Source organism: Scardinius erythrophthalmus (genome assembly GCF_964197995.2).
Source record: "Scardinius erythrophthalmus genome assembly, chromosome: 4".
In the NCBI taxonomy this organism is placed as follows: Eukaryota; Metazoa; Chordata; class Actinopteri; order Cypriniformes; family Leuciscidae; genus Scardinius; species Scardinius erythrophthalmus.
The window spans coordinates 22,501-47,222 of record NC_138224.1 but is presented as its reverse complement, the minus strand read 5'-3'; the positions used below and the strand labels follow the sequence as shown (position 1 = coordinate 47,222).

Sequence of the window (24,722 nt, the reverse complement as noted above, 5' to 3'; positions counted from 1 at the left end):
CCTGTCAATCAACAGCAGGCCACGCCCCTCCCGTGCCTCTTACACAAACAGCAGCAGCTCGAGAGAGAGTAAATAGAGAAAAGATGGCGGAGTTCATTCAGCTCAACAAACCCACTGAACCGAAACCAGCGTCCCAGAACCGGGAGCACCATCATCATCCTCCACCGGCCAAGAAAATCCGACAAGAGGAGAAAATATTTAAAGCCAAGAAGATGAACGGAGGCACGGAGCAGCAGAATTACAGCAGCAAACCGAAAAACAAGAAAACCAAAACAGAGAAAGACAGAGACCGAGAGAAAGAGAAAGGCAAAGAAAGAGAAAAAGAGAGGAAGAAACACAAACTGGCGGCTGAAAATCACCTCAGTGTGAAGAAGGAAAACGGAGAGCTGAAGTTGTCGCAGAAAGGTATCGACAGCCGCTTCGCTCGGGCGCTATTTGTGGCTGATAACGGGCCGTTGGTTCGCTAGATGTGATCTGTGCGAGTGTGTGTGTATGTGTGTGTGTTTATGATGTGTTTATTGTGCCTCTGTGAGCGCGTGTGTGTTTATTTGTGTGTCGAACACATCCGACAGCGCTAGTTAGCTTAGCATCGGCGCGCGACCCGAGCGGTGACGGAGCGCGTGCAGCTGCAATGTGACCCGCCGCAGAACGAGCATATTAGTCCATAATAGCGTTATAATATCTGCTGTGTTAATCATACCTGAGAGAATCACTCACTCTCACGGACCTCACCGAACATAATCGGAAACATGTGTTAATATCCAAATATCAACTCAATCTATAGAACGTTATGTTAGAATAATTAGCTGTGGTAATAAACACAGTGCTGTCATTCTTGAAATATCTATTCAGACACCAAAACGAACGATCATGATTCCAATATCTACTGGTTTATTGCTGAAATGTCATTACCACCTCGGTCGTGTCGTTAACGCTGTATTCAGCCTGGGAAACATTAATTTACAGTAGAAACATGATTTCAGTGAAGCTCCTGCTGAACCTGCAGTGAAGTTGGTCTGAAACAGTGTTTGTGACAGTGATGTTCTGTTACTTTAATAAATATAATGTTCTACTTCACTCATACATGCATGTCTACTGCAGTAGTGTGTTTGTGTCAGGCCTGTTACACACATTAATAAAGCTATAACCCATCTGTGTGATGGACAGACACGTTCAGTCTGTCCTGGACAGAGTTGAGAACCAGTAACTCACACTAACTCATTAAAGTTCAGTTTTATGTTATTGACAAAGGCAGTAAATGGACTGTAAAGCTTCTCAGAAGAAGCTGTATTTCTTCAATGAAACCCATGATCATCGCTCTCATGTCGCTCCAAACCTGCATGACTCTTTTTCATCAGTCAATGAGATACCATTTACTTTCACTGTTTTGACACAAAAAGTTGAAATGTTCTTCAAAATGTCTTTAGTGTTCCGCAGAGGAAAGTCATAAAGGTTTGGAGCGAAATGAGGTTAAGAAAACTATGACAGAATGAACACTTTGAACTTTCTCTGTCTCATTTTTTGTGCTTTAGTGTTTTCCCCCACAATTTGTGCAGTTTGTCTTTATGGCAACATTATTTGACCCTGAAATTTATCCTCAAGATTGTGACCTGGTTAAAACTGAGCAGAAGAATCAAAAGACAAAAATAAGAAATTATCTTGTGCATAAAGAAGTTGAAGGAATGTTCATACCTGATTTTTAAGACAGTTTATCCAGGTATATCAGTGGTTCCCAACCTCTCCTGCAGGGACCCCCGACAGGCCATGTTTTAACCCTGAACTGGCACACCTGATTCAATTAATGAGTAGTTATTAGAGTAGGAATTAGTCAACTACTCATTGAGCCTTTAATTAATTGAATCAGGTGTGCCATTTCAGGGTTAAAACAGACACGTGGCCTGTCAGGGGGAGAACCACTGAGGTGTGTGAAAGTATAGTGGAGAAGACTGATCACCTGTTGGGGAAGTGTGTGTTTGGCTGGTGAAGACGTCTCACTGAAGGTGCATTCGTGAACTCTGTGTGTCTTTGAGCCGGATTCGGGAACGGGACAAACCTTCGACATCAGTGAATGCTTTAACCCTCTGGTGTGTGTCTTTCTCCTACAGAACACACCATTAAAGACAAGGAGAAACCGAAAGACAGAGACCGTGAGAAGAAGAGAGAGAGAGAGAAGGACAGAGAGAAAGAGCAGGAGAGAGAGATGGAGAAGAGAAAACATAAGCTGATGACGGAGATGAAGAGAGAGAATGGAGAGGTGAAGATCCTGCAGAAAGGTGAGCCATCAAACACACACACCTGAATGTCTGTCAGCTGTGTGTGTGACCTTTCACCTTTGACCTGGGCTGCAGGTTTTGGGGTTCCTAAAAACAACAGAGCCAAGTCACATTAATTTATAAAGCGCTTTTTACCATACAGATTCTTTCAAAGCAGCTTTACAGAGATAACAGGAAAATAATGCAACAAAGTTTGTTTCCAGAAGAAAACAGCGTCACAGTCCAGCTTCAGTTCAGTGATGTTCATTTTGTTATAAAAAAGTTATTACAACAAAAGTGAAGAGTGAATATAATTTCGACGAAGACACATTAGGATGATTAAAAAAAGGACCAGCGTTTTTTATTCTGTTCCGTTTGATCCCTGAAAGAAAGAACCAAGTGTGAACCTTTTCTATTGGCTGCAGGTTCTGCTTTCTTTGTCCTTTTATGCCTGAATGATGATCATATCTGGTGTTTTCAAAGAGATGGCAATGTCATATTTTGGCTAAAGTCGTGGAGCCGTTCCTGTGCCCTGGTGTGATTGAGCTCGGCCTAATCGAGATCAAGCGCTTTAGATTAGCGATGTGATAGTCGATAATCAGACCTCCCGCACTTTATTGCTTATTTAAGAAATGGTATTCTGAAACATTCAGGTGTCACAAAAATATTATTATTAAAATGTGCGCAAATGTGAATAAAAGGTGTAACAACAATTTGACATCAGACTCGGTCAGTGAATCTATGAATCAGAGTTCATAGATGACTAACTGAACCACGACTCATTAGCGTGATCTATACCTCAGTCTCTTTACTGGTCTCGTTTTCATGTCCGTGTGTAAAGATGCATATTCACTACTGAAGTTAGTTATTGTTATCATCAGTAATAATGATATTCTAAATAACATTATTTGGTTATTGTTTAGCATATGAGATCCACTTGTAAGAATGAATTGACTGTGAGTGACATGTGGAACCATAATCTTGATTTCATTGTTGTTGTTTTTCAAGCAGTCAGAAATATTTTTTCAAAACAGACACATATATATATATATATATATATATATATATATATATATATATATATATATATATATATATATATATATATATATGGCACAAATGCAGTCAAGACCACTAGAGTAATAGATTAAAACTAGAATTAATTTATACTAAATTAGAAAAATGCTTGTCTATAACTTGCAGCGTCATAGTCTAAGGACTGAAACTTCGTTACAGCACAGCGGTGAGTGTTGTTAAAAGCTCAAGTTAGACGGTATGAACTTAATGTTTTAACTAATTATTTGCTGTAATCATGACATTGAAATGAGGTTAGTAGTTGGCCATATGGAGGAGATGGACTAACATCATCATCGGCTGCAGTTCCTGCTGTTTGTCGGACTTATGTGAGTTTGATGGATTAGACTTTGGCAGTGTACAGTTTGTCACATCAACTCTCACCTGTGGCTTTCATTTCTGTCAGCTGTTAAACTCTCATCTGTCCTGGCTTAAAACACATTTAAAACACAATAGTCACTCCCTAGACTGTTTAAAACACTACACGATAGTTTATACACAACTGATGACCAAACTAACTAATTGCATTACATTATTTAAATAAAGTAGTGCCTTGGATACATTTGAATTGTTTTTGCATCCCTGGTTTAAGCTGTTTTATTAACATGGCAAATATTTTTGACGTTTGTATTACTATTAGGCATTGGACGTTATCAAGTTTTCATGTTGCATGTTCATTTCGTCTCGCGGTCCTACCCCAAAGCAACAAATAAAATAAAATTCCTTATCAAAATTTATAAGGAAAGACAAGTATTTTATTTAAGCTTGGCTTGTAGGGAATTCCAAACCTGCGTATATTCAAACGCACATAACTATAGAACCCATTCTAAATGCTCATGTGAACGCCATCAGTGTTTCTCACAGGTTCGCGTTTAAAGTCTGTGTAGAGAGAATGGTGTCGTCTTAGCGGCCCCTAATTTAATAACAAATGATCATTGCGACGGAACCAAATCAATTAAAACTAACTTAAGATGGAAATAACTTAACTCTGCTGTAAAGCCGAAACAATCTCTGTTACCTTAAATTATACTCTTATCTCTGTAAAGCTGCTTTGAGACAATCTACATTGTTAAAAGCGCTATATAAATGAAGATGACTTGACTTGACTTGTTGCGATAATTGCTGAAGCTTTTATCACGTTATTGAAATAAGTTGCAAAAAAAGTGTTGTCATATTATAACATGTTTAATAACTTTTACAAAAGTTCTCATTACAAAAAGAATTCGATACACACAAATACAATAAAGCAATACACAAATTTTTTTTTATAAAGTGAATAGGTTTCAAACAGATTAAAGTGCAAAAGAATTAAAGAACAAATGGGTAACACTTTAGAATAAGGTCCAATTAGTTAGGGTTAGTTAATGCATTAACTAAAATTAACAATGAGCAATAGCTACATTTGTTACAGACGAATGTCAGCTTAGGTCCATTAAATAATACAGTTACAACTTTTGATTTTAATAATGTATTTTATGTTTATTATTAAATGGAATGGGCACTTAGAATCATTTTGCAGTCGAGTACCTTAACAGGCAAATAAAATCATCATCTTGATGTCACACATATACAGCAACACCCAATTCAGTGGGAAATTGTAGATCTCGGAGACAAATGTGCAAAAAAACTATTTGTTGGTAATTTGTTGTTTTTGCTAGTTAGGGTTGGTTAGTTATATTTAGATTTTTTTACTAAAACTATATGCTATCTTCATGTGCAAGGTGTCATCTTTTTCAGAAAAAAAAATAGCTTTCAACAAATTACAGTTATTGGCCGTTAATGTGTGTGGTGAGTTTGTAAATAGAAATTAAATAGAATTTTTTTTTAAAAAGAGAATAAATTTACTGATTTTTATTTAGAAAAAACAGAAAAATCACAAACTTTAAATTTGAAAAATGACCTATAATACATATACAAGTCTTTTTTGTGACATTGGGTTGCACAGTTTTCATTTAGGACATTTTTTTATCATGCACACGCACACACACTCAGATGCATGCATACATAGGCACGCACACACTCAAATGCATGCATACATAGGCGCGCGCACACACTCAAATGCATGCATACATAGGCACGCACACACTCAAATGCATGCATACATAGGCGCGCACACACTCAAATGCATGCATACATAGGCACGCACACACTCAAATGCATGCATACATAGGCGCGCACACACTCAAATGCATGCATACATAGGCGCGCACACACTCAAATGCATGCATAGGCGCGCACACACTCAAATGCATGCATGCATAGGCGCGCACACACTCAAATGCATGCATACGTAGGCGCGCACACACTCAAATGCATGCATACGTAGGCACGCACACACTCAAATGCATGCATACATAGGCGCGCACACACTCAAATGCATGCATACGTAGGCACGCACACACTCAAATGCATGCATACATAGGCGCGCACACACTCAAATGCATGCATACATAGGCGCGCACACACTCAAATGCATGCATACATAGGCGCGCACACACTCAAATGCATGCATACATAGGCGCGCACACACTCAAATGCATGCATACGTAGGCACGCACACACTCAAATGCATGCATACGTAGGCGCGCACACACTCAAATGCATGCATACATAGGCACGCACACACTCAAATGCATGCATACATTGGCGCGCACACACTCAAATGTATGCATACATAGGCACGCACACACTCAAATGCATGCATACGTAGGCGCGCACACACTCAAATGCATGCATAGGCGCGCACACACTCAAATGCATGCATACGTAGGCGCGCACACACTCAAATGCATGCATACGTAGGCGCGCACACTCAAATGCATGCATACATTGGCGCGCACACACTCAAATGCATGCATACATAGGCGCGCACACACTCAAATGCATGCATACGTAGGCGCGCACACACTCAAATGCATGCATACGTAGGCACGCACACACTCAAATGCATGCATACATAGGCGCGCACACACTCAAATGCATGCATACGTAGGCGCGCACACACTCAAATGCATGCATACATAGGCGCGCACACACTCAAATGCATGCATACATTGGCGCGCACACACTCAAATGCATGCATACATAGGCGCGCACACACTCAAATGCATGCATACATAGGCGCGCCAACACACTCAAATGCATGGATACGTAGGCGCGCACACACTCAAATGCATGCATACATAGGCGCGCACACACTCAAATGCATGCATACATAGGCGCGCACACACTCAAATGCATGCATACGTAGGCACGCACACATACACATGCGCACACCACATGCTAAGATACGTGAAAGAGTAACGGCTATCCGCCTCCCAAGTTTCATTAAAAATCATCCCAATCCCCTCTCCTGCTGCCTAACACTTCTTTCGCCATGTATTTGTTCGTTTCTTTTATTATTTTATGCAATCCAAAACACTCTAACCTGCTGCGCTTCATATTTCTCTGTTCAAATCCTTCCTTTCCGCTCTGCCAGAAAGCTGCTGTCATTTGCTGACGGAAAGCATGAAATTACCGTAATAAGCCGTATATCGTTGTCTACTGTCAGGGGCAGTTTGAATGGCTTTGATAGTGCAAACGTTTAAACGCCGGTTTAAAAGGGTTAACTGACCATGAACTGTGAACGAGTGTTTTGATGCATCACTCTCTGCTCCGGTCCTTATCAGCTCTGCTATTAGTTGGGGGTGAAATAATTTTTTCTTTTGTTCTGAGGATGTTTGTGAAGTTAATCACCTTTTCCTGTGCTGTAGGTGACGGAGAGAAGCCGAAGATAAACTCCGCTGAGGACTTGCTGATGAAAAAGGTCAAGAAGAAAAAGAAAAAGAAACACAAAGAAGGTGAAAAGCGAAAGCGGCCCAAGATGTACAGCAAGTCAAGCCAGACGGTTAGTTCTGAGTCCGAGTTCCAGCCTCCGGCTCCGGTCCAGCAGAGTGTCTCTGTGAGCTCCTGTAGCCCGACACCGGAGAACAGAAGCACACCGAGCCTGAAGAACATCTGCACTCAGAGTCTGAGCGCCACCGACGGCCTGGATAAACCCGCTACACTGCCCGGGCTGGACCGGCTGGAGTTCGGCTGTCTGGTCCATGTGGAGAACCAGCCCAACGGAGGAGCCCTGGTTCTGCACGCCTACAGCAAGGAGCTCTCGGTCCTGACGCCCATGCAGATGCAGAGGTTCGCGCAGGAGTTCGTCACCCTTTCGTTTAGCGAGGACCAGGACGGCTCTGCCAACTACGTGATGGGCGTGATCCACGGGGCCGCCTCGTATCTCCCAGACTTCCTCGAGTACTTCTCCTGCAAGTTCCCCAACTCGCCCGTCAAAATGGAAATCCTGGGGAAGAAGGACATCGAGACGACGACTATGGCAAACTTTCACACTCAGGTTAGTAGATGTGACGGGTTGTGTTGCACTGGTTTGTAGGTTTAGCTGGAGCAGAGATTCGATACAGGAGAACAAAACATCATTCCTCTCTGACAGATCAGGGACCTCATGGATAAAGGGCATTTCCCATGCACACATTATGGATAAAAAAACATCACATGCTAAAGCTTCTGCTATTGGTAATTATATATGCACTTTGCACAGGGTCTGATTCAATAAAAACTGGAATTGATGTGTGCTTACATGCTCTATCAGGATTCAATCTACACAAGGTTTTATACCCGAGGCTCTAGTGTTGACAAAATTGCCGACTTCGGAAAATGAACAGAATCATAAACGCCTGATACTTACTTTTGGTACTTTTGACAACACATACGAGGCTCCAGATGATTGTGATGTGGAAATGCCATGTAAAAACTCTGTGATGCATCATGATTCTTTTTAGGGATGCACCGATACCACTTTTTCCAGGCCGAGTCCGATACCGATACTCTCATTTTTGGTACTCGCCGATACCGATACCTGTATTTTTAATTTTCAGTTAATTTTTAATTAATGCATTTGTAATTTTTAAATGTATTGGTAGAGAAACCAAAATAATATCAATCATATTAGTTGTTTATTAAATTTAAACTTAATTTGTATGCACTGCATATTCAATACTGTATAAATTAAATATAGATGGATCTTCTTGTAAAGTTAAAAAAGGTAGCCTATTTAGTCAGGAGCAGTGAGTAATTTATTTGTCCTTTGTTTGATTAACATTAAAACACAGCAGCAGATTAATTAAACTGCTGCACCTTTAAGACCGAACGCACGGACCCATTTGAATTATACTGTCTACGTTCACTTGAGATAACAGACTTTGTTTACTAGGATACTCGCCAACAGTGAAAAGTGAATTCATCCGTACAAGCGCAAGACGTGAAAGACTTCCATTCAGTATCGCGCGCTGTCTGAGGCGATGGTTTTCGGGGCGCGCGCTTTGGATGTTTGAAGTTCATGTAACTTCTTGACCTGCAAATGTCCTGTAATAATGTAGGCAACCACTCGTTAAACACCAATAAGGTAACAGTTCATGTTTTACTTACATATACGATTTAGTTTTAATCCAAATAACACGTGCTGAGTGAACGATCAGCAATCAGGAGCATTCAACAGAAGTTCAACTCTCTCTCTCTCTCTCTCTCTCTCTCTCTCTCTCTCTCTCTCTCTCTCTCTCTCTCTCTCTCTCTCTCTCTCTCTCTCTCTCTCTCTCTTTCTCTTTCTCTTTCTCTTTCTCTTTCTCTTTCTCTCTCTCTTTCTCTTTCTCTTTCTCTCTCTCTTTTTCTGGTCAGTTAACGTTAATAAGCTACATGCCTCGTTTTACTTTCTTTGCCATTGACATCCGACTGAACTACAAACTTTCCACTAACGTCTGATGCGCTCGACCAACTCGCGCGTCTGTGCCGCTTGCGCGCTCAATCCACTGCGCGTTTTTCTCTTATCAGCTCGCGCACCACAGGCGTTACTATATTCTGTTTAATATTTCACTAATAAGATATATTTACCTCATAGACAACCTTCTTTTTTATCCCCATTATAATTTCTGTTGTCAGTGTTTCTTTGTCTGGACACAAACACTGTACACACGCTGCCTGGTATCGGTTGTTGGTATCGGGGCATTTTTATGAGTATGAGTACATGAGCTCAGTATCGGCCCGATACCCGATACTGGTATCAGTATCGGTGCATCCCTAATTCTTTCTTTAATGATTCTGAATCGATTCTGATTGGAGTCTAATTTTTAATCTCAGCTCCTCGTTGCAATAGCACTTATATGAGACAGCCATGTCAAGCTTGCTGCGTATTACATCCAAAAAGAGCTTATATGATTGAGAAAACACAGAATAAATGTGTGCATTGGTGTGAATGGGGCCTGTTATATCTATATCTATCTATATGTTGGTCTGGAAGACTCTTACACCATGTCTACACCTGAGGCTTCGCACTGCAACCGCTTAAGAGTGTCAATGCTGAACACATCCATATGTCCTGTTATCAGGTGTAGCGTAACTCTGTCAGGTGTAGCGTAACTGTCTGGCAGGTGTAGCGAGATCGGTCAGGTGTAGCGTAACTAGGGTTGAGTACCGAAACCCGGTTCCAATAGGGAACCGGTTCCGACGTAAACGGTAGTAACCAGAACGAAACTTTCGGTGCCTGATTTCGGTGCCTGACGTTTTTTACCGCCCCCTATAAAACATCTCGCGGCACGAATGATCCAATAATAAAACATCTCCAGTTAACCAGCAGAGCATTCATTTAGTTCGTTTGTTAAATAAGAGATGATCTAGCGCTGAAATGTGTTTTTTAAATCAAGTGATCAAAGTGCTCGTTGCCGCTGCGATCAGTGGCACGGATACAGTGTTTTCTCTTGGCTCCCGCACTGTCTTCACTCGGACGCGTGCTTCAGTATGTTGCGGAGATCGATCTATTTATGAGGCGCCGTCTATATGATTATGTGCGTGGAGAGTTTGTGTGTGCGTGCTCGCGTCTCAGATGAGTATGTGCGCGGAGAGTTTGTGTGTGTGTGTGCGTGTGTGCTCGCGTCTCAGATGAGTATGTGCGCGGAGAGTTTGTGTGTGTGTGTGCGTGTGTGCTCGCGTCTCAGATGAGTATGTGCGCGGAGAGTTCCGCGCGTCTCGTGTGTGTAGAGTTTGCGTGTGTGTGCGTGAGCATTGTGCATTACATATGTATTCGTTTGAGCATTCAGCAGTGTACATGTATGTGTGACTACCTAGTATATGTGTATGCAAGGGTTTCATATGTGCGTGAATGAAGTTTAAGCCTTAGGCCTATAGACGGCGCCTCATATCTATTCGTTCTGGTGAAATCTCAAAATATAATGGACACAAAGTGTCCCTGCTTGATATACAACCACTGATGAGCATAATCGGTTAAAAAAAAAAAAAAAAAACCTACAAATGCGGATTAGAACCCACAACCTCTGACAGCTTGACTAAAGTGCAAGTTCAGCTGCCAGTGTTCCTCTTCGGGTCAGTCTAGTATTTTAATGCCAACTGCAAATCTTGCATATCAAGTATGAAGTATATCAATATCAAGTATATTTATATGAGGCTATACTGTGTGTGTTAAATATTTCTGCTCAGTGTCAGATATTTCTCTGTTTTGTAAAAGTCATAATATGAGAAGACAATTTTTATCTTAATTCAAGTGTTTTGTGCTACATCAGTAGCCTTTTAAAGGGCACAATTTTTCATTTAATCAGAAAATCTTTTTCAGAAAAACACACACACACACACACACACACACACACACACACACACACACACACACACACACACACACACACACACAGAGGTATTATTTTTTTGATAAAGGGTGTGTGGTTTAGTTTTCTTAAGTACCGTTTCAAGAACCGTTTAAGCACCGGAACCGTTTGAAAAATACCGAGTAGGTACTGGTATCGGATAAAACCCAACCAATACCCAACCCTAAGCGTAACTGTCTGTCAGGTGTAGCGTAACTCTGTCAGGTGTAGCATAACTGTCTGGCAGGTGTAGCGTAACTCTGTCAGGTGTAGCGTAACTGTCTGTCAGGTAGTGGTGCAACGGATCATCATTGATCCGTGATCCGTTCGGATCAATATCTTCGGTTCGGCGCACATGTGATCCGCGGATTGATTTATGAAAAAAAAAAAGTTGTGCGCATGTTCAGTCCACACACAGCGTGGTCATGGCGAGCGGAGGAACGGAGGAGCTTGAACGCACCGCGTCATTTAAATCCCCTGTATGGGAGCATTTTGGCTTCCCTGGAACACGCGTCTATTTCGCTTCAAACGCTCGCTTTATCATATGCGCGCGGCGCGTCATATTCGCTTTGGGAGCGCGAAAGGATTCAAACTGTTCAAGCATCGAACTAGACGCGAATTTGACGCTCTATTCGCGTATGGTGTGAACGCAGCAAAATGAACAGGCTGCGATGTATGCTGGAATGTGTGTGTGTGTGTGTGTCAGAGAGAGAGAGAGAGAGAGGCACGGGCGCGATCGAACAATCACACACACACATGCTGTTTAAAAGCAAAAATTATCTCATCTTTTGGATATTCATCATATTGCATTGGTTTTCATTTCTTGTCCTCAAACAGAGTAATCTGTTTATTTTGAAGTTACACATTCTACATTGATTAAAAAAGAAAATCAAATGTGTTTTTAATGGTAGTATCATTTTATACAGAAATAGATGATATATAATTCAGATGAGAATAACGTTAAAGTTAATTAAAAGGAAACAAATATATTGATCTGAAATATAGCAAATTTATTTTAAATTCATTCAGGTAGCCTACAATTACCAAACATATCTCAAGGTCTTTTGAATAAAGGGTGGCAGTCTTTTATTATCAACTGTTGTTGTGGACTATATACTGGAAGTATTTGTTCTCCATTTGAGTGAGATGTTTTTATGTGGCTAATTGAGCAAAGTGCTTCCATATATTTTATTATTAGTAGTATTAGTTCAAGAATATAATAAAAATATCGGATTGATATCGGTATCGGCAAATAGCCAAAGCCGCGGCATCGGTATCGTATCGGAAGTGAAAAAATGGAATCGGGACATCCGTGGAAACACATCAAGAATGGCCACGCATTTGAAGCGACATTGCACAACGTTGCACAATCAGACCGGGCTAAAGCCATCACAAACGCTATCGGTGTGTTTATAGTCACGCTTCATGGAATGAACCCGTCGCGCACCCACTGTTGATTTTATATATTTTAATTTAATATTTTAAAAGTTTTAATAAACAAAAAAACAAAACTTGTGTTTATTTGTCTTGTCTTGTCTTTTTTTTTTTTTTTTGCTGATCCGAAAAATGATCCGATCCGTGACTCTGATCCGAGAAACAATCCGAACCGTGATCTTTTTGATCCGTTGCACCCCTACTGTCAGGTGTAGCGTAACTCTGTCAGGTGTAGCGTAACTGTCTGTCAGGTGTAGCGTAACTCTGTCAGGTGTAGCGAGATTGGTCAGGTGTAGCGTAACTGTCAGGTGTAGCTAGATCGGTCAGGTGTAGCGTAACTCTGTCAGGTGTAGCGTAACTCTGTCAGGTGTAGCGTAACTGTCTGTCAGGTGTAGCGTAACTGTCTGTCAGGTGTAGCGTAACTCTGTCCGGTGTAGCGTAACTCTGTCCGGTGTAGCGTAACTCTGTCAGGTGTAGCGAGATCGGTCAGGTGTAGCGTAACTCTGTCAGGTGTAGCGGTAACTGTCTGTCAGGTGTAGCGAGATTGGTCAGGTGTAGCGTAACTCTGTCAGGTGTAGCGGTAACTGTCTGTCAGGTGTAGCGTAACTCTGTCAGGTGTAGCGTAACTGTCAGGTGTAGTGTAACTCTGTCAGGTGTAGTGAGATCGGTCAGGTGTAGCGTAACTGTCAGGTGTAGCGTAACTCTGTCAGGTGTAGCGGTAACTGTCTGTCAGGTGTAGCGAGATCGGTCAGGTGTAGCGGTAACTGTCTGTCAGGTGTAGCGTAACTCTGTCAGGTGTAGTGTAACTTTGTCAGGTGTAGTGAGATCGGTCAGGTGTAGCGTAACTCTGTCAGGTGTAGCGTAACTCTGTCAGGTGTAGCGTAACTGTCTGGCAGGTGTAGCGTAACTCTGTCAGGTGTAGCGTAACTGTCTGTCAGGTGTAGCGTAACTGTCAGGTGTAGCGAGATCGGTCAGGTGTAGCGTAACTCTGTCAGTTGTAGCGTAACTCGGTCAGGTGTAGCGTAACTGTCAGGTGTAGCGAGATCGGTCAGGTGTAGCGTAACACTGTCAGGTGTAGCGAGATCGGTCAGGTGTAGCGTAACTCTGTCAGGTGTAGCGAGATCGGTCAGGTGTAGCGTAACTCTGTCAGGTGTAGCGGTAACTGTCTGTCAGGTGTAGCGAGATCGGTCAGGTGTAGCGTAACTCTGTCAGATGTAGCGTAACTCAGTCAGGTGTAGCGTAACTGTCAGGTGTAGCGAGATCGGTCAGGTGTAGCGTAACACTGTCAGGTGTAGCGTAACTGTCAGGTGTAGCGAGATCGGTCAGGTGTAGCGTAACTCTGTCAGGTGTAGCGAGATCGGTCAGGTGTAGCGTAACTGTCAGGTGTAGTGTAACTCTGTCAGGTGTTGCGTAACTGTCTGTCAGGTGTAGCGTAACTCTGTCAGGTGTAGCGTAACTGTCTGTCAGGTGTAGTGTAACTGTCAGGTGTAGCATAACGGTCAGGTGTAGCGTAACTGTCAGGTGTATCGTAACTCTGTCAGGTGTAGCGTAACTGTCAGGTGTAGCGTAATTCTGTCAGGTGTAGCGTAACTGTCAGGTGTAGCGTAACTGTCAGGTGTAGCGAGATCGGTCAGGTGTAGCGTAACTCTGTCAGGTGTGGCGTAACTGTCTGTCAGGTGTAGCGAGATCGGTCAGGTGTAGCGTAACTGTCTGTCAGGTGTAGCAAGATCGGTCAGTTGTAGCGTAACTGTCTGTCAGGTGTAGCGAGATCGGTCAGGTGTAGCGTAACTGTCTGTCAGGTGTAGTGAGATCGGTCAGGTGTAGCGTAACTCTGTCAGGTGTAGTGAGATCGGTCAGGTGTAGCGTAACTCTGTCAGGTGTAGCGAGATCGGTCAGGTGTAGCGTAACTCTGTCAGGTGTAGCGAGATCGGTCAGGTGTAGCGTAACTGTCAGGTGTAGTGTAACTCTGTCAGGTGTAGTGAGATCGGTCAGGTGTAGCGTAACTGTCAGGTGTAGCGAGATCGGTCAGGTGTAGCGTAACTGTCTGTCAGGTGTAGTGAGATCGGTCAGGTGTAGCGTAACTGTCAGGTGTAGTGAGATCGGTCAGGTGTAGCGTAACTCTGTCAGGTGTAGCGAGATCGGTCAGGTGTAGCGTAACTGTCTGTCAGGTGTAGTGAGATCGGTCAGGTGTAGCGTAACTGTCTGTCAGGTGTAGTGAGATCGGTCAGGTGTAGCGTAACTCTGTCAGGTGTAGCGAGATCGGTCAGGTGTAGCGTAACTCTGTCAGGTGTAGTGAGATCGGTCAGGTGTAGCGTAACTCTGTCAGGTGTAGTGAGATCGGTCAGGTGTAGCGTAACTCTGTCAGGTGTAGTGAGATCGGTCAGGTGTAGCGTAACTGTCTGTCAGGTGTAGCGAGATCGGTCAGGTGTAGCGTAACTGTCTGTCAGGTGTAGCGAGATCGGTCAGTTGTAGCGTAACTGTCTGTCAGGTGTAGCGAGATCGGTCAGGTGTAGCGTAACTGTCTGTCAGGTGTAGTGAGATCGGTCAGGTGTAGCGTAACTCTGTCAGGTGTAGTGAGATCGGTCAGGTGTAGCGTAACTCTGTCAGGTGTAGCGAGATCGGTCAGGTGTAGCGTAACTCTGTCAGGTGTAGCGAGATCGGTCAGGTGTAGCGTAACTGTCAGGTGTAGTGAGATCGGTCAGGTGTAGCGTAACTGTCAGGTGTAGCGAGATCGGTCAGGTGTAGCGTAACTGTCTGTCAGGTGTAGTGAGATCGGTCAGGTGTAGCGTAACTGTCAGGTGTAGTGAGATCGGTCAGGTGTAGCGTAACTCTGTCAGGTGTAGCGAGATCGGTCAGGTGTAGCGTAACTCTGTCAGGTGTAGTGAGATCGGTCAGGTGTAGCGTAACTCTGTCAGGTGTAGTGAGATCGGTCAGGTGTAGCGTAACTCTGTCAGGTGTAGCGAGATCGGTCAGGTGTAGCGTAACTGTCTGTCAGGTGTAGTGAGATCGGTCAGGTGTAGCGTAACTGTCTGACAGGTGTAGTGAGATCGGTCAGGTGTAGCGTAACTCTGTCAGGTGTAGCGAGATCGGTCAGGTGTAGCGTAACTCTGTCAGGTGTAGTGAGATCGGTCAGGTGTAGCGTAACTGTCAGGTGTAGTGAGATCGGTCAGGTGTAGCGTAACTCTGTCAGGTGTAGTGAGATCGGTCAGGTGTAGCGTAACTGTCTGTCAGGTGTAGCGAGATCGGTCAGGTGTAGCGTAACTGTCTGTCAGGTGTAGCGAGATCGGTCAGTTGTAGCGTAACTGTCTGTCAGGTGTAGCGAGATCGGTCAGGTGTAGCGTAACTGTCTGTCAGGTGTAGTGCGATCGGTCAGGTGTAGCGTAACTGTCAGGTGTAGCGAGATCGGTCAGGTGTAGCGTAACTGTCTGTCAGGTGTAGTGAGATCGGTCAGGTGTAGCGTAACTGTCAGGTGTAGTGAGATCGGTCAGGTGTAGCGTAACTGTCAGGTGTAGCGAGATCGGTCAGGTGTAGCGTAACTGTCTGTCAGGTGTAGTGAGATCGGTCAGGTGTAGCGTAACTCTGTCAGGTGTAGTGAGATCGGTCAGGTGTAGCGTAACTCTGTCAGGTGTAGCGAGATCGGTCAGGTGTAGCGTAACTCTGTCAGGTGTAGTGAGATCGGTCAGGTGTAGCGTAACTCTGTCAGGTGTAGTGAGATCGGTCAGGTGTAGCGTAACTCTGTCAGGTGTAGTGAGATCGGTCAGGTGTAGCGTAACTCTGTCAGGTGTAGCGAGATCGGTCAGGTGTAGCGTAACTCTGTCAGGTGTAGTGAGATCGGTCAGGTGTAGCGTAACTCTGTCAGGTGTAGTGAGATCGGTCAGGTGTAGCGTAACTCTGTCAGGTGTAGCGAGATCGGTCAGGTGTAGCGTAACTCTGTCAGGTGTAGGGGTGTCCATGGTTAACCGATTAACCGTTAAAAATTGCGTAACCGAGTGAAACATTTTGCTCGGTTAAGTGGCGTCAATGGTGTGCATTGAATTTAGTTGTAATACATTTTTGCACCGCCAGAGACCGCTAGACCAGTTTTCTAATATAAAGCGGGCAAAGAAAGCGCGCGTCCGAGAATGAAGGCTGTGCGCGAGCCAGAAACAAATATAGTCAGTCAGTATCCGCGCCACTGATCGCAGCACAATAATATCTGTCTGCAGAGCCGCAGAGCCACAGCTTTACACCAGCAGTTTTACCCCGCGCATGCGCAGTTTCATCACAACAGATTTACCCGCAGAGTCCGTTTACCGTTACATTAACCCATACAATTTGTATTATGCATTTCCTAAACATGTACTTGCTAATCAAACACTTTATATGAACAAACTACTAATCTATAAAACACAATCGGTCTTCCGACCTTTTACTGTGTTGATATGTGCGAGGGAGAGAGAGCAATACAGCGCTCGTGTTGTTTGAAGGCGGTGAGAGTGCGCGCGCGCGCGGCCGGGGCTCTCTCACTGTTTGTTCTTATGCGCCCTGTCCACTGATCTAAATAATTAGTTGTTACGACGACTTATTTGTTCCCTCGTTTTAATAAATCGTGGACACGTTGAACTATTTCCCTCCCTCATTTTGATTTAACGTGGCCAAAAACAGTTTGATACTATTAATTAGTGAATGCTAAAGACCTATATTTTGTGAATTGGTGAATATTCAGGTGAATTATTTCGTGGCCACGAATTAATAATAATTATTAAACTGTTTTTCGTCCCTGTGAAGATAGCTCTTCAGTGAAGGCCGACTACAGCTTTTTATTCCTTTTTTTTTTTGTGAATTGGTGAATATTTATCAGTATCAGGTGAATTGTTGTGGCCACGAATTAATAATACCTCAGCACGTTTTACAAGCCCCTTCTCGATCGCAGCGGCAACGAGCACTTTGATCACTTGATTTAAAAAACAAAACATTTCAGCGCTAGATCGCCAAAAAAAAAAAAAAAAACGAACGAAATGAATGCTCTGCTAGTTAACTGAAGATGTTTTGTTTATTTGTATTGGTATTCATGCCGCGAGATGTTTCAAAAGTGGTGACAATATCGACCTTAGAAAATAGTGGTGGGGACATGTCCCACCCGCAAATTTTGCCTATCTCGGGGTTGCGGCGCGCACACTATGGTTAACCGAGTATTAACCGCTAAGGGCCTCGGTTAACGGTTAATGAAAAACTTGAAAACGTGCAGCCCTAGTCAGGTGTAGTGAGATCGGTCAGGTGTAGCGTAACTCTGTCAGGTGTAGTGAGATCGGTCAGGTGTAGCTTAACTGTCTGTCAGGTGTAGCGAGATCGGTCAGGTGTAGCGTAACTGTCTGTCAGGTGTAGCGTAACTCTGTCAGGTGTGGTGAGATCGGTCCGTCTTTTTTGAAGCACATCGAGGAATTTATTCTGTAAATGTGTTTCTATTGTAGTTAATGCGCATATTTTCTTATCGGTTCAAAAGTTTTTCCGAAAAATAGTTGGATAGGAACAGCTATGGCGCTTTTCCATTACCAGTACCAGCTCGACCCGACTCGCCTCGGCTCAGCTCACTTTTCGCTCCGTTTTCCATTGCAGATAGTACCTCCACAATAGTACCGTGTCGTCATAGCGACGCAGCAGGAAACTGCCGTGACTTAATCTTTTACGCGAGACGCGCGAGACACACCCGCTACCCACACACACAGGACAATAGAGGAAATCGAGTGTATGCTGTTTTTGGATGTTTTTGTTTTTGCTGTTTTTTTTTATTCAGGATACTCCGTCTGGTGCGTGCAATGATGACGCAGTGAATAGTGACGATTCTCTCTGACCAATCAGCAGTCTGCCGTGTTTTCACGTCACATTTTAGTATCGCCTCAGCTCGCTTAGAACCTCGCCGGAGGTGGTACGAAAAAAAGTACCTGGAAGCAGGTACAGGTACAACTTTTACACAGTGGAAAACCAAACAGAGCCGAGGCGAGGCGAGCTGGTACTGTGTAGTGGAAAAGCGCCACTATTGTGTTAGATTGTTTGTGTCACGCTTCACCTGAAACACTGAGTGTCATCAATAGATGTGATCTCACAGATACAACACACACAGACTGACCCATGAGATCCGATGTTTGGGATCATCTCATTTGAAACAGCATCTGCTCCTCCTCCATTTGTAGCATTAATAGAAACGTGACCTCCATAAAACGGTTGTACACACACACATACACACACACAGAGAGAGAGAGAGAGCAGTGTTTGTTCAAGCACAGATGGGTTAGTCCTGTAGGCATTAGCAGCCTGGACTGATGTCATCAATCCCATAATGCACTGCTCACTTCACATTCCCCTGGTCACATGACCTTACGCAGCTCTTCAGTGCTTCAACACAATAATTATGTCAAAACATTTCATATCAGTTGTAATTCTGCTGTGTGTTCACAGCTGCTGAGTTTCTTTTGCTCAATTATACTTAATGGTGCTTTGGATATTTTTATGAACTTGTACAAATAACTTAAACCATGACTGATGAGAGTGTGTTATGTGGTGTGTGTTCAGGTGAGGAGGAGTTACTCCCACGGCACATATCGAGCTGGAGCCATGAGGCAGATCAGTCTGGTGGGAGCCGTGGACGAGGAGGTGGGAGATTATTTCCCAGAGTTCCTCAGCATGCTGGAGGACTCGCCTTTCCTGCAGGTGTGTTTCCTCTCTCTCTCTCTCTCACACACACACACACTTTTCCTTTGACAGAAGCGTATTGATCAGTGTTTTGTGAGGTTGAATTTCTATGTGTGTAGCGCTCGCTGCCGTGGGGGACGTTCTCCAGTCTGGGTTAGGGTTAGCGTGTTGATCTGTGTGTGTGTGTGTGTGTGTGTGTGTGTGTGTGTGTGTGTGTGTAGCGGACGCTGCCGTGGGGGACGTTCTCCAGCCTGAAGCTGAAGAGCCCGACTGACAGTGACGATGGCCCCATCATGTGGGTTCGGCCCGGAGAGCAGATGATCCCCGTCACGGACATGCCCAAGTCTCCCTTCAAACGGAAACGGTAACAAAGCTTCACTCCTGTGTGTGTGTGTGTGTGTGTGTGTTTCTGTATCAAACTGCAGTTTCACACACACATCAGAACCTTCCTGATATCATTTCAGAACTTCATCAACATCTTCATCATGAACACAGAGCAGCAACAGTTCAGTCAGATCAACATCAAACAGACACACTCACACACTCACACACACACACACACACACACAGACACAGACACTCACACACACACAGACACTCACTCACAAACTCACACAGACACTCACACAGACACTCACTCACACACTCACACAGACACTCACTCACTCACACAGACACTCACTCACAAACTCACACAGACACTCACACAGACACTCACTCACACACTCACACAGACACTCACTCACTCACACAGACACTCACTCACTCACACAGACACTCACTCACAAACTCACACAGACACTCACTCACACAGACACTCACTCACACACTCACTCACTCACACAGACACTCACTCACTCACACAGACACTCACTCACTCACACAGACACTCACTCACTCACACAGACACTCACTCACACAGACACTCACTCACACAGACACTCACTCACACAGACACTCACTCACAAACTCACACACACACACTCACACACACACACACTCACAAACTCACACAGACACTCACTCACACACTCACACAGACACTCACTCACTCACACAGACACTCACTCACAAACTCACACAGACACTCACACAGACACTCACTCACACACTCACACAGACACTCACTCACTCACTCACACAGACACTCACTCACAAACTCACACAGACACTCACTCACACAGACACTCACTCACACAGACACTCACTCACAAACTCACAGACACTCACTCACACAGACACTCACTCACACAGACACTCACTCACACAGACACTCACTCACACAGACACTCACTCACACAGACACTCACTCACACAGACACTCACACACTCACACAGACACTCACACACTCACACAGACACTCACACACTCACACAGACACTCACACACTCACACAGACACTCACACACTCACACAGACACTCACTCACACTCACACAGACACTCACTCACACTCACACAGACACTCACTCACACTCACACAGACACTCACTCACACAGACACTCACACTCACACAGACACTCACTCACACAGACACACAGACACTCACTCACACAGACAGACACTCACTCACACAGACACACAGACACTCACTCACACACTCACACAGACAGACACTCACTCACACAGACAGACACTCACTCACACAGACACTCACTCACACAGACACTCACTCACTCACACAGACACTCACTCACAAACTCACACAGACACTCACTCACAAACTCACACAGACACTCACACAGACACTCACTCACACACTCACACAGACACTCACTCACTCACACAGACACTCACACACACACAGACACTCACTCACAAACTCACACAGACACTCACACACAAACACACGTAGAGCTGAGTGTCAGTGATTCTCCGGGATCCATGACTGTGTGTTTTTGTGTCATTTATGTAATGATGCTGAAAACAATCATAATTAATAATTTTTTACAGGTCAACCAATGAAATAAAGAATCTGCAGTATCTTCCTCGAGCCAGTGAGCCGCGAGAGATGCTGTTTGAGGACCGAACCCGAGCTCACGCTGATCACATCGGCCAAGGGTTCGAGCGCCAGACCACTGCAGCTGTGGGGGTGCTGAAAGCTGTGCGCTGCGGGGAAGGGTGAGCGCACACACACACACACACACACACACACTCTTCTGGAAGGGTTATGAAACACCTGACTGGTGTGATGTGTATCGTGAGCTGCTGATGTCAGTGTGTGTGTGTGTGTGTGTTGTGTTGCAGTGCTGATCCTCCACGCATCACCAAAGACGTGATCTGTTTCCACGCGGCTGATTTCCCTGATGTGGTTCAGCGGCTGCAACTGGACCTGTACGAGCCGCCCCTGTCTCAGGTGAGGTCACTTCCTGTGCTGGGTATATACTTCCTCTTGTTAAACCCTCGCCTGCGCTCGTCACATGATCTGCTCGCAGTGACAGCACAGCACTGGTGTTGGTGAAAGAGGTTTGGTCTTAAATGTTTGACTGTGATGTGTTGTATTTCCTTCTAGGCTTACCATGAACACCTTACGATACTATACTAGCTGAAGTGTCACAATACCATGAACACCTTACGATACTATACTAGCTGAAGTGTCACGATACCATGAACACCTTACGATACTATACTAGCTGAAGTGTCACAATACCATGAACACCTTACGATACTATACTAGCTGAAGTGTCACGATACCATGAACACCTTACGATACTATACTAGCTGAAGTGTCACGATACCATGAACACCTTACGATACTATACTAGCTGAAGTGTCACGATACCATGAACACCTTACGATACTATACTAGCTGAAGTGTCACAATACCATGAACACCTTACGATACTATACTAGCTGAAGTGTCACGATACCATGAACACCTTACGATACTATACTAGCTGAAGTGTCACGATACCATGAACACCTTACGATACTATACTAGCTGAAGTGTCACGATACCATGAACACCTTACGATACTATACTAGCTGAAGTGTCACGATACCATGAACACCTTACGATACTATACTAGCTGAAGTGTCACAATACCATGAACACCTTACGATACTATACTAGCTGAAGTGTCACGATACCATGAACACCTTACGATACTATACTAGCTGAAGTGTCACAATACCATGAACACCTTACGATACTATACTAGCTGAAGTGTCACGATACCATGAACACCTTACGATACTATACTAGCTGAAGTGTCACGATACCATGAACACCTTACGATAGGGCTGCACGATATTGGAAAAAAAATTACATTGCGATATTTTTTTCCCCAACGATATATATTGCGATATTGCGAGCCATCAATCCAGGTTAAAGTCAATAATTACCATTCCATGATATTAATAATTTTACTAATAAGCAAGCTTCATTACAAGTGACAAAAAGGCCACTTAATATTTTATTCCAAAATTAGAATTCCAAAATCTCTCTCTGTGTCTCTCTCTCTCTCTCTCTCTCTCTCTCTCTCTCTCCCTCTCTCTCTCTCTCTCTCTCCCTCCTCTCTCTCTCTCTCTCTCTCTCTCTCCCTCGATTCCAGATTCAAATAGCTTTATTGGCATGGTGAAAGAAATCTTTACATTGCCAAAGCATTTATGACACTATACAATAAAAATGAATAAATAATAATAAAAAGAAGATAAAAATTACATGAAATTAAACAGCAGTAAAAATGTCTAATCTTCTAATAATTATACAGTTGGTAGCTCTGTCCTGCTGGAGGCTCTTTGGTCGTGACAGGACCTCACGTACCGGGCAGCCAGGGCTGAGCTCGCTGGGCTTTCTCCAAGCAGGAGTGGGAGTTTGTCCATGTCTGATTTCTGATGGAAGTCTTTCTGGTGGGTTGTGAAAAGGGGATAGAAAGTGTCCCTAATGTTTGTATAATTGGGGCAGGAAGTCAAAAAGTGTAGCTCTGTTTCCACTTGATTCTCTGAGCAGTGAGGGCACAGTCGCTCTTCCCTCGGCAGCCAGCTCTGCCTGTGTCTGCCCGTCTCTATGCTCAGACTGTGTGTGTGTGTGTGTGTGTGTGTGCCTGTGTCTGCCCGTCTCTATGCTCAGACTGTGTGTGTGTGTGTGTGTGTGTGTGTGCCTGTGTCTGCCCGTCTCTATGCTCAGACTGTGTGTGTGTGTGTGTGTGTGTGTGTGTGTGTGTGTGCCTGTGTCTGCCCGTCTCTATGCTCAGACTGTGTGTGTGTGTGTGTGTGTGTGTGTGTGTGTGTGTGCCTGTGTCTGCCCGTCTCTATGCTCAGACTGTGTGTGTGTGTGTGTGTGTGTGTGTGCCTGTGTCTGCCCGTCTCTGTCCATCTCTACATGCTCAAGACTTTCCTCAGTTTAGGGTCGCTCACTTTACTCAGGTATCCTGCCAATTCACTATCTCTCTCTTTCTCTCTCCCCCTATCTCTCTCTCTCTCTCTCTCTCTCTCTCTCTCTCTCTCTCTCTCTCTCTCTCTCTCTCTCTCTCTCTCTCTCTCTCTCTCTCTCTCTCTCTCTCTCTCTCTCCCTCTGCCTCTCCCTCTCTCTTTATCTCCCTCTCTCCCTCTCTCTCTCTCTATTGATCATTGGTCCATTGATCTCGACCTGTACCGGACATGGCAACAGTTCAAGAGAGCTAAAATTGCCAAACATAACACGTCTGCGGTCGCTGTAATATTACTTTGGCAATATTAATATTAGCGCTGCACGATTAATCGCAGTTTACATGAAATCACACTTAAACCGATTTGGCTTATGTCGATTATGAAATGACAAATGCTGTGATCATTAGTTATGCGCAGCTTGTCAGTGACGAACGGCTCAGTAAACGCGGCTCACTCTGAAAGCACTGCGAGTTTGTGTCGCTTATAACGTGCATTTGAAAAAGCAACACGAGTCAAACATCTTTCCAAACACGAGGAGCATTTATGAACTTCTTATCCAACAAAAGACAACATTTAATAAATTAATCAAAGCGTTTCAATCTTCTGTTTATTCAGCTACAGATAGTGTGATGCCCATAGGGATATCCTGGAATGATGTGTGTTATTGTACTTCTGCGCGGGGAATATTTTGTGTGTGTGTGTGTGTTTGTCAAAGCAGAGGAGTCTAATAAAGTCTAATGAGTGTGTCCTGATGTTCTCTCTCTCTCTGCAGTGTGTGCAGTGGGTCGATGATGCTAAACTCAATCAGTTGAGGCGAGAGGGAATCCGCTACGCTCGTATCCAGCTCTACGATAATGACATCTACTTTATCCCTCGCAACGTGGTTCACCAGTTCAAGAGTGTTTCGGCCGTGTGCAGCCTGGCCTGGCATGTGCGCTTGAGACAGTATCATCAGGAGCCCGAGGAAGAGGAGGCTCACGAGGAGGAAGAAGAGCTGAAGCAGCTCATCAAGCCGGAGCCGAGTGACGAGAGCATCAGAGCTGCGAACACGACCCACGACTGCAGACCCGTGCGAGACTCGCCGTGTGTAACACCCATGAAGATGGAGAGGGTGGAGCTACAGGCTGAGAGGCCCAAAGCCCTTCCAAGAAGCCCCAGCTTGACTCCGCCTCTTGTCTCCTCATCTGAGGGGCGACCCAAAGTGCTCAACGTATCCGAATGTCCCAGCGC

At 44.4% G+C, this 24,722-nt stretch overlaps 1 protein-coding gene across 1 annotated transcript in view; it reads left to right on the top strand.

Annotated features, from left to right (window-relative positions):
• Positions 1 to 24,722, top strand: part of LOC308689927 (uncharacterized protein) — a 25,610-nt gene continuing 888 nt past the window's right edge. The window contains exons 1-8 of the mRNA XM_081364047.1: positions 1 to 405; positions 2,106 to 2,273; positions 7,079 to 7,707; positions 19,001 to 19,138; positions 19,342 to 19,484; positions 21,075 to 21,242; positions 21,369 to 21,477; positions 24,265 to 24,722. The exon at positions 24,265 to 24,722 is cut by the window's right edge and continues 888 nt beyond it. Coding sequence (XP_081220173.1) covers positions 84 to 405; positions 2,106 to 2,273; positions 7,079 to 7,707; positions 19,001 to 19,138; positions 19,342 to 19,484; positions 21,075 to 21,242; positions 21,369 to 21,477; positions 24,265 to 24,722 — 2,135 coding nt within the window. The 5' untranslated portion in view covers positions 1 to 83. The remainder of the gene's footprint in view (positions 406 to 2,105; positions 2,274 to 7,078; positions 7,708 to 19,000; positions 19,139 to 19,341; positions 19,485 to 21,074; positions 21,243 to 21,368; positions 21,478 to 24,264) is intronic.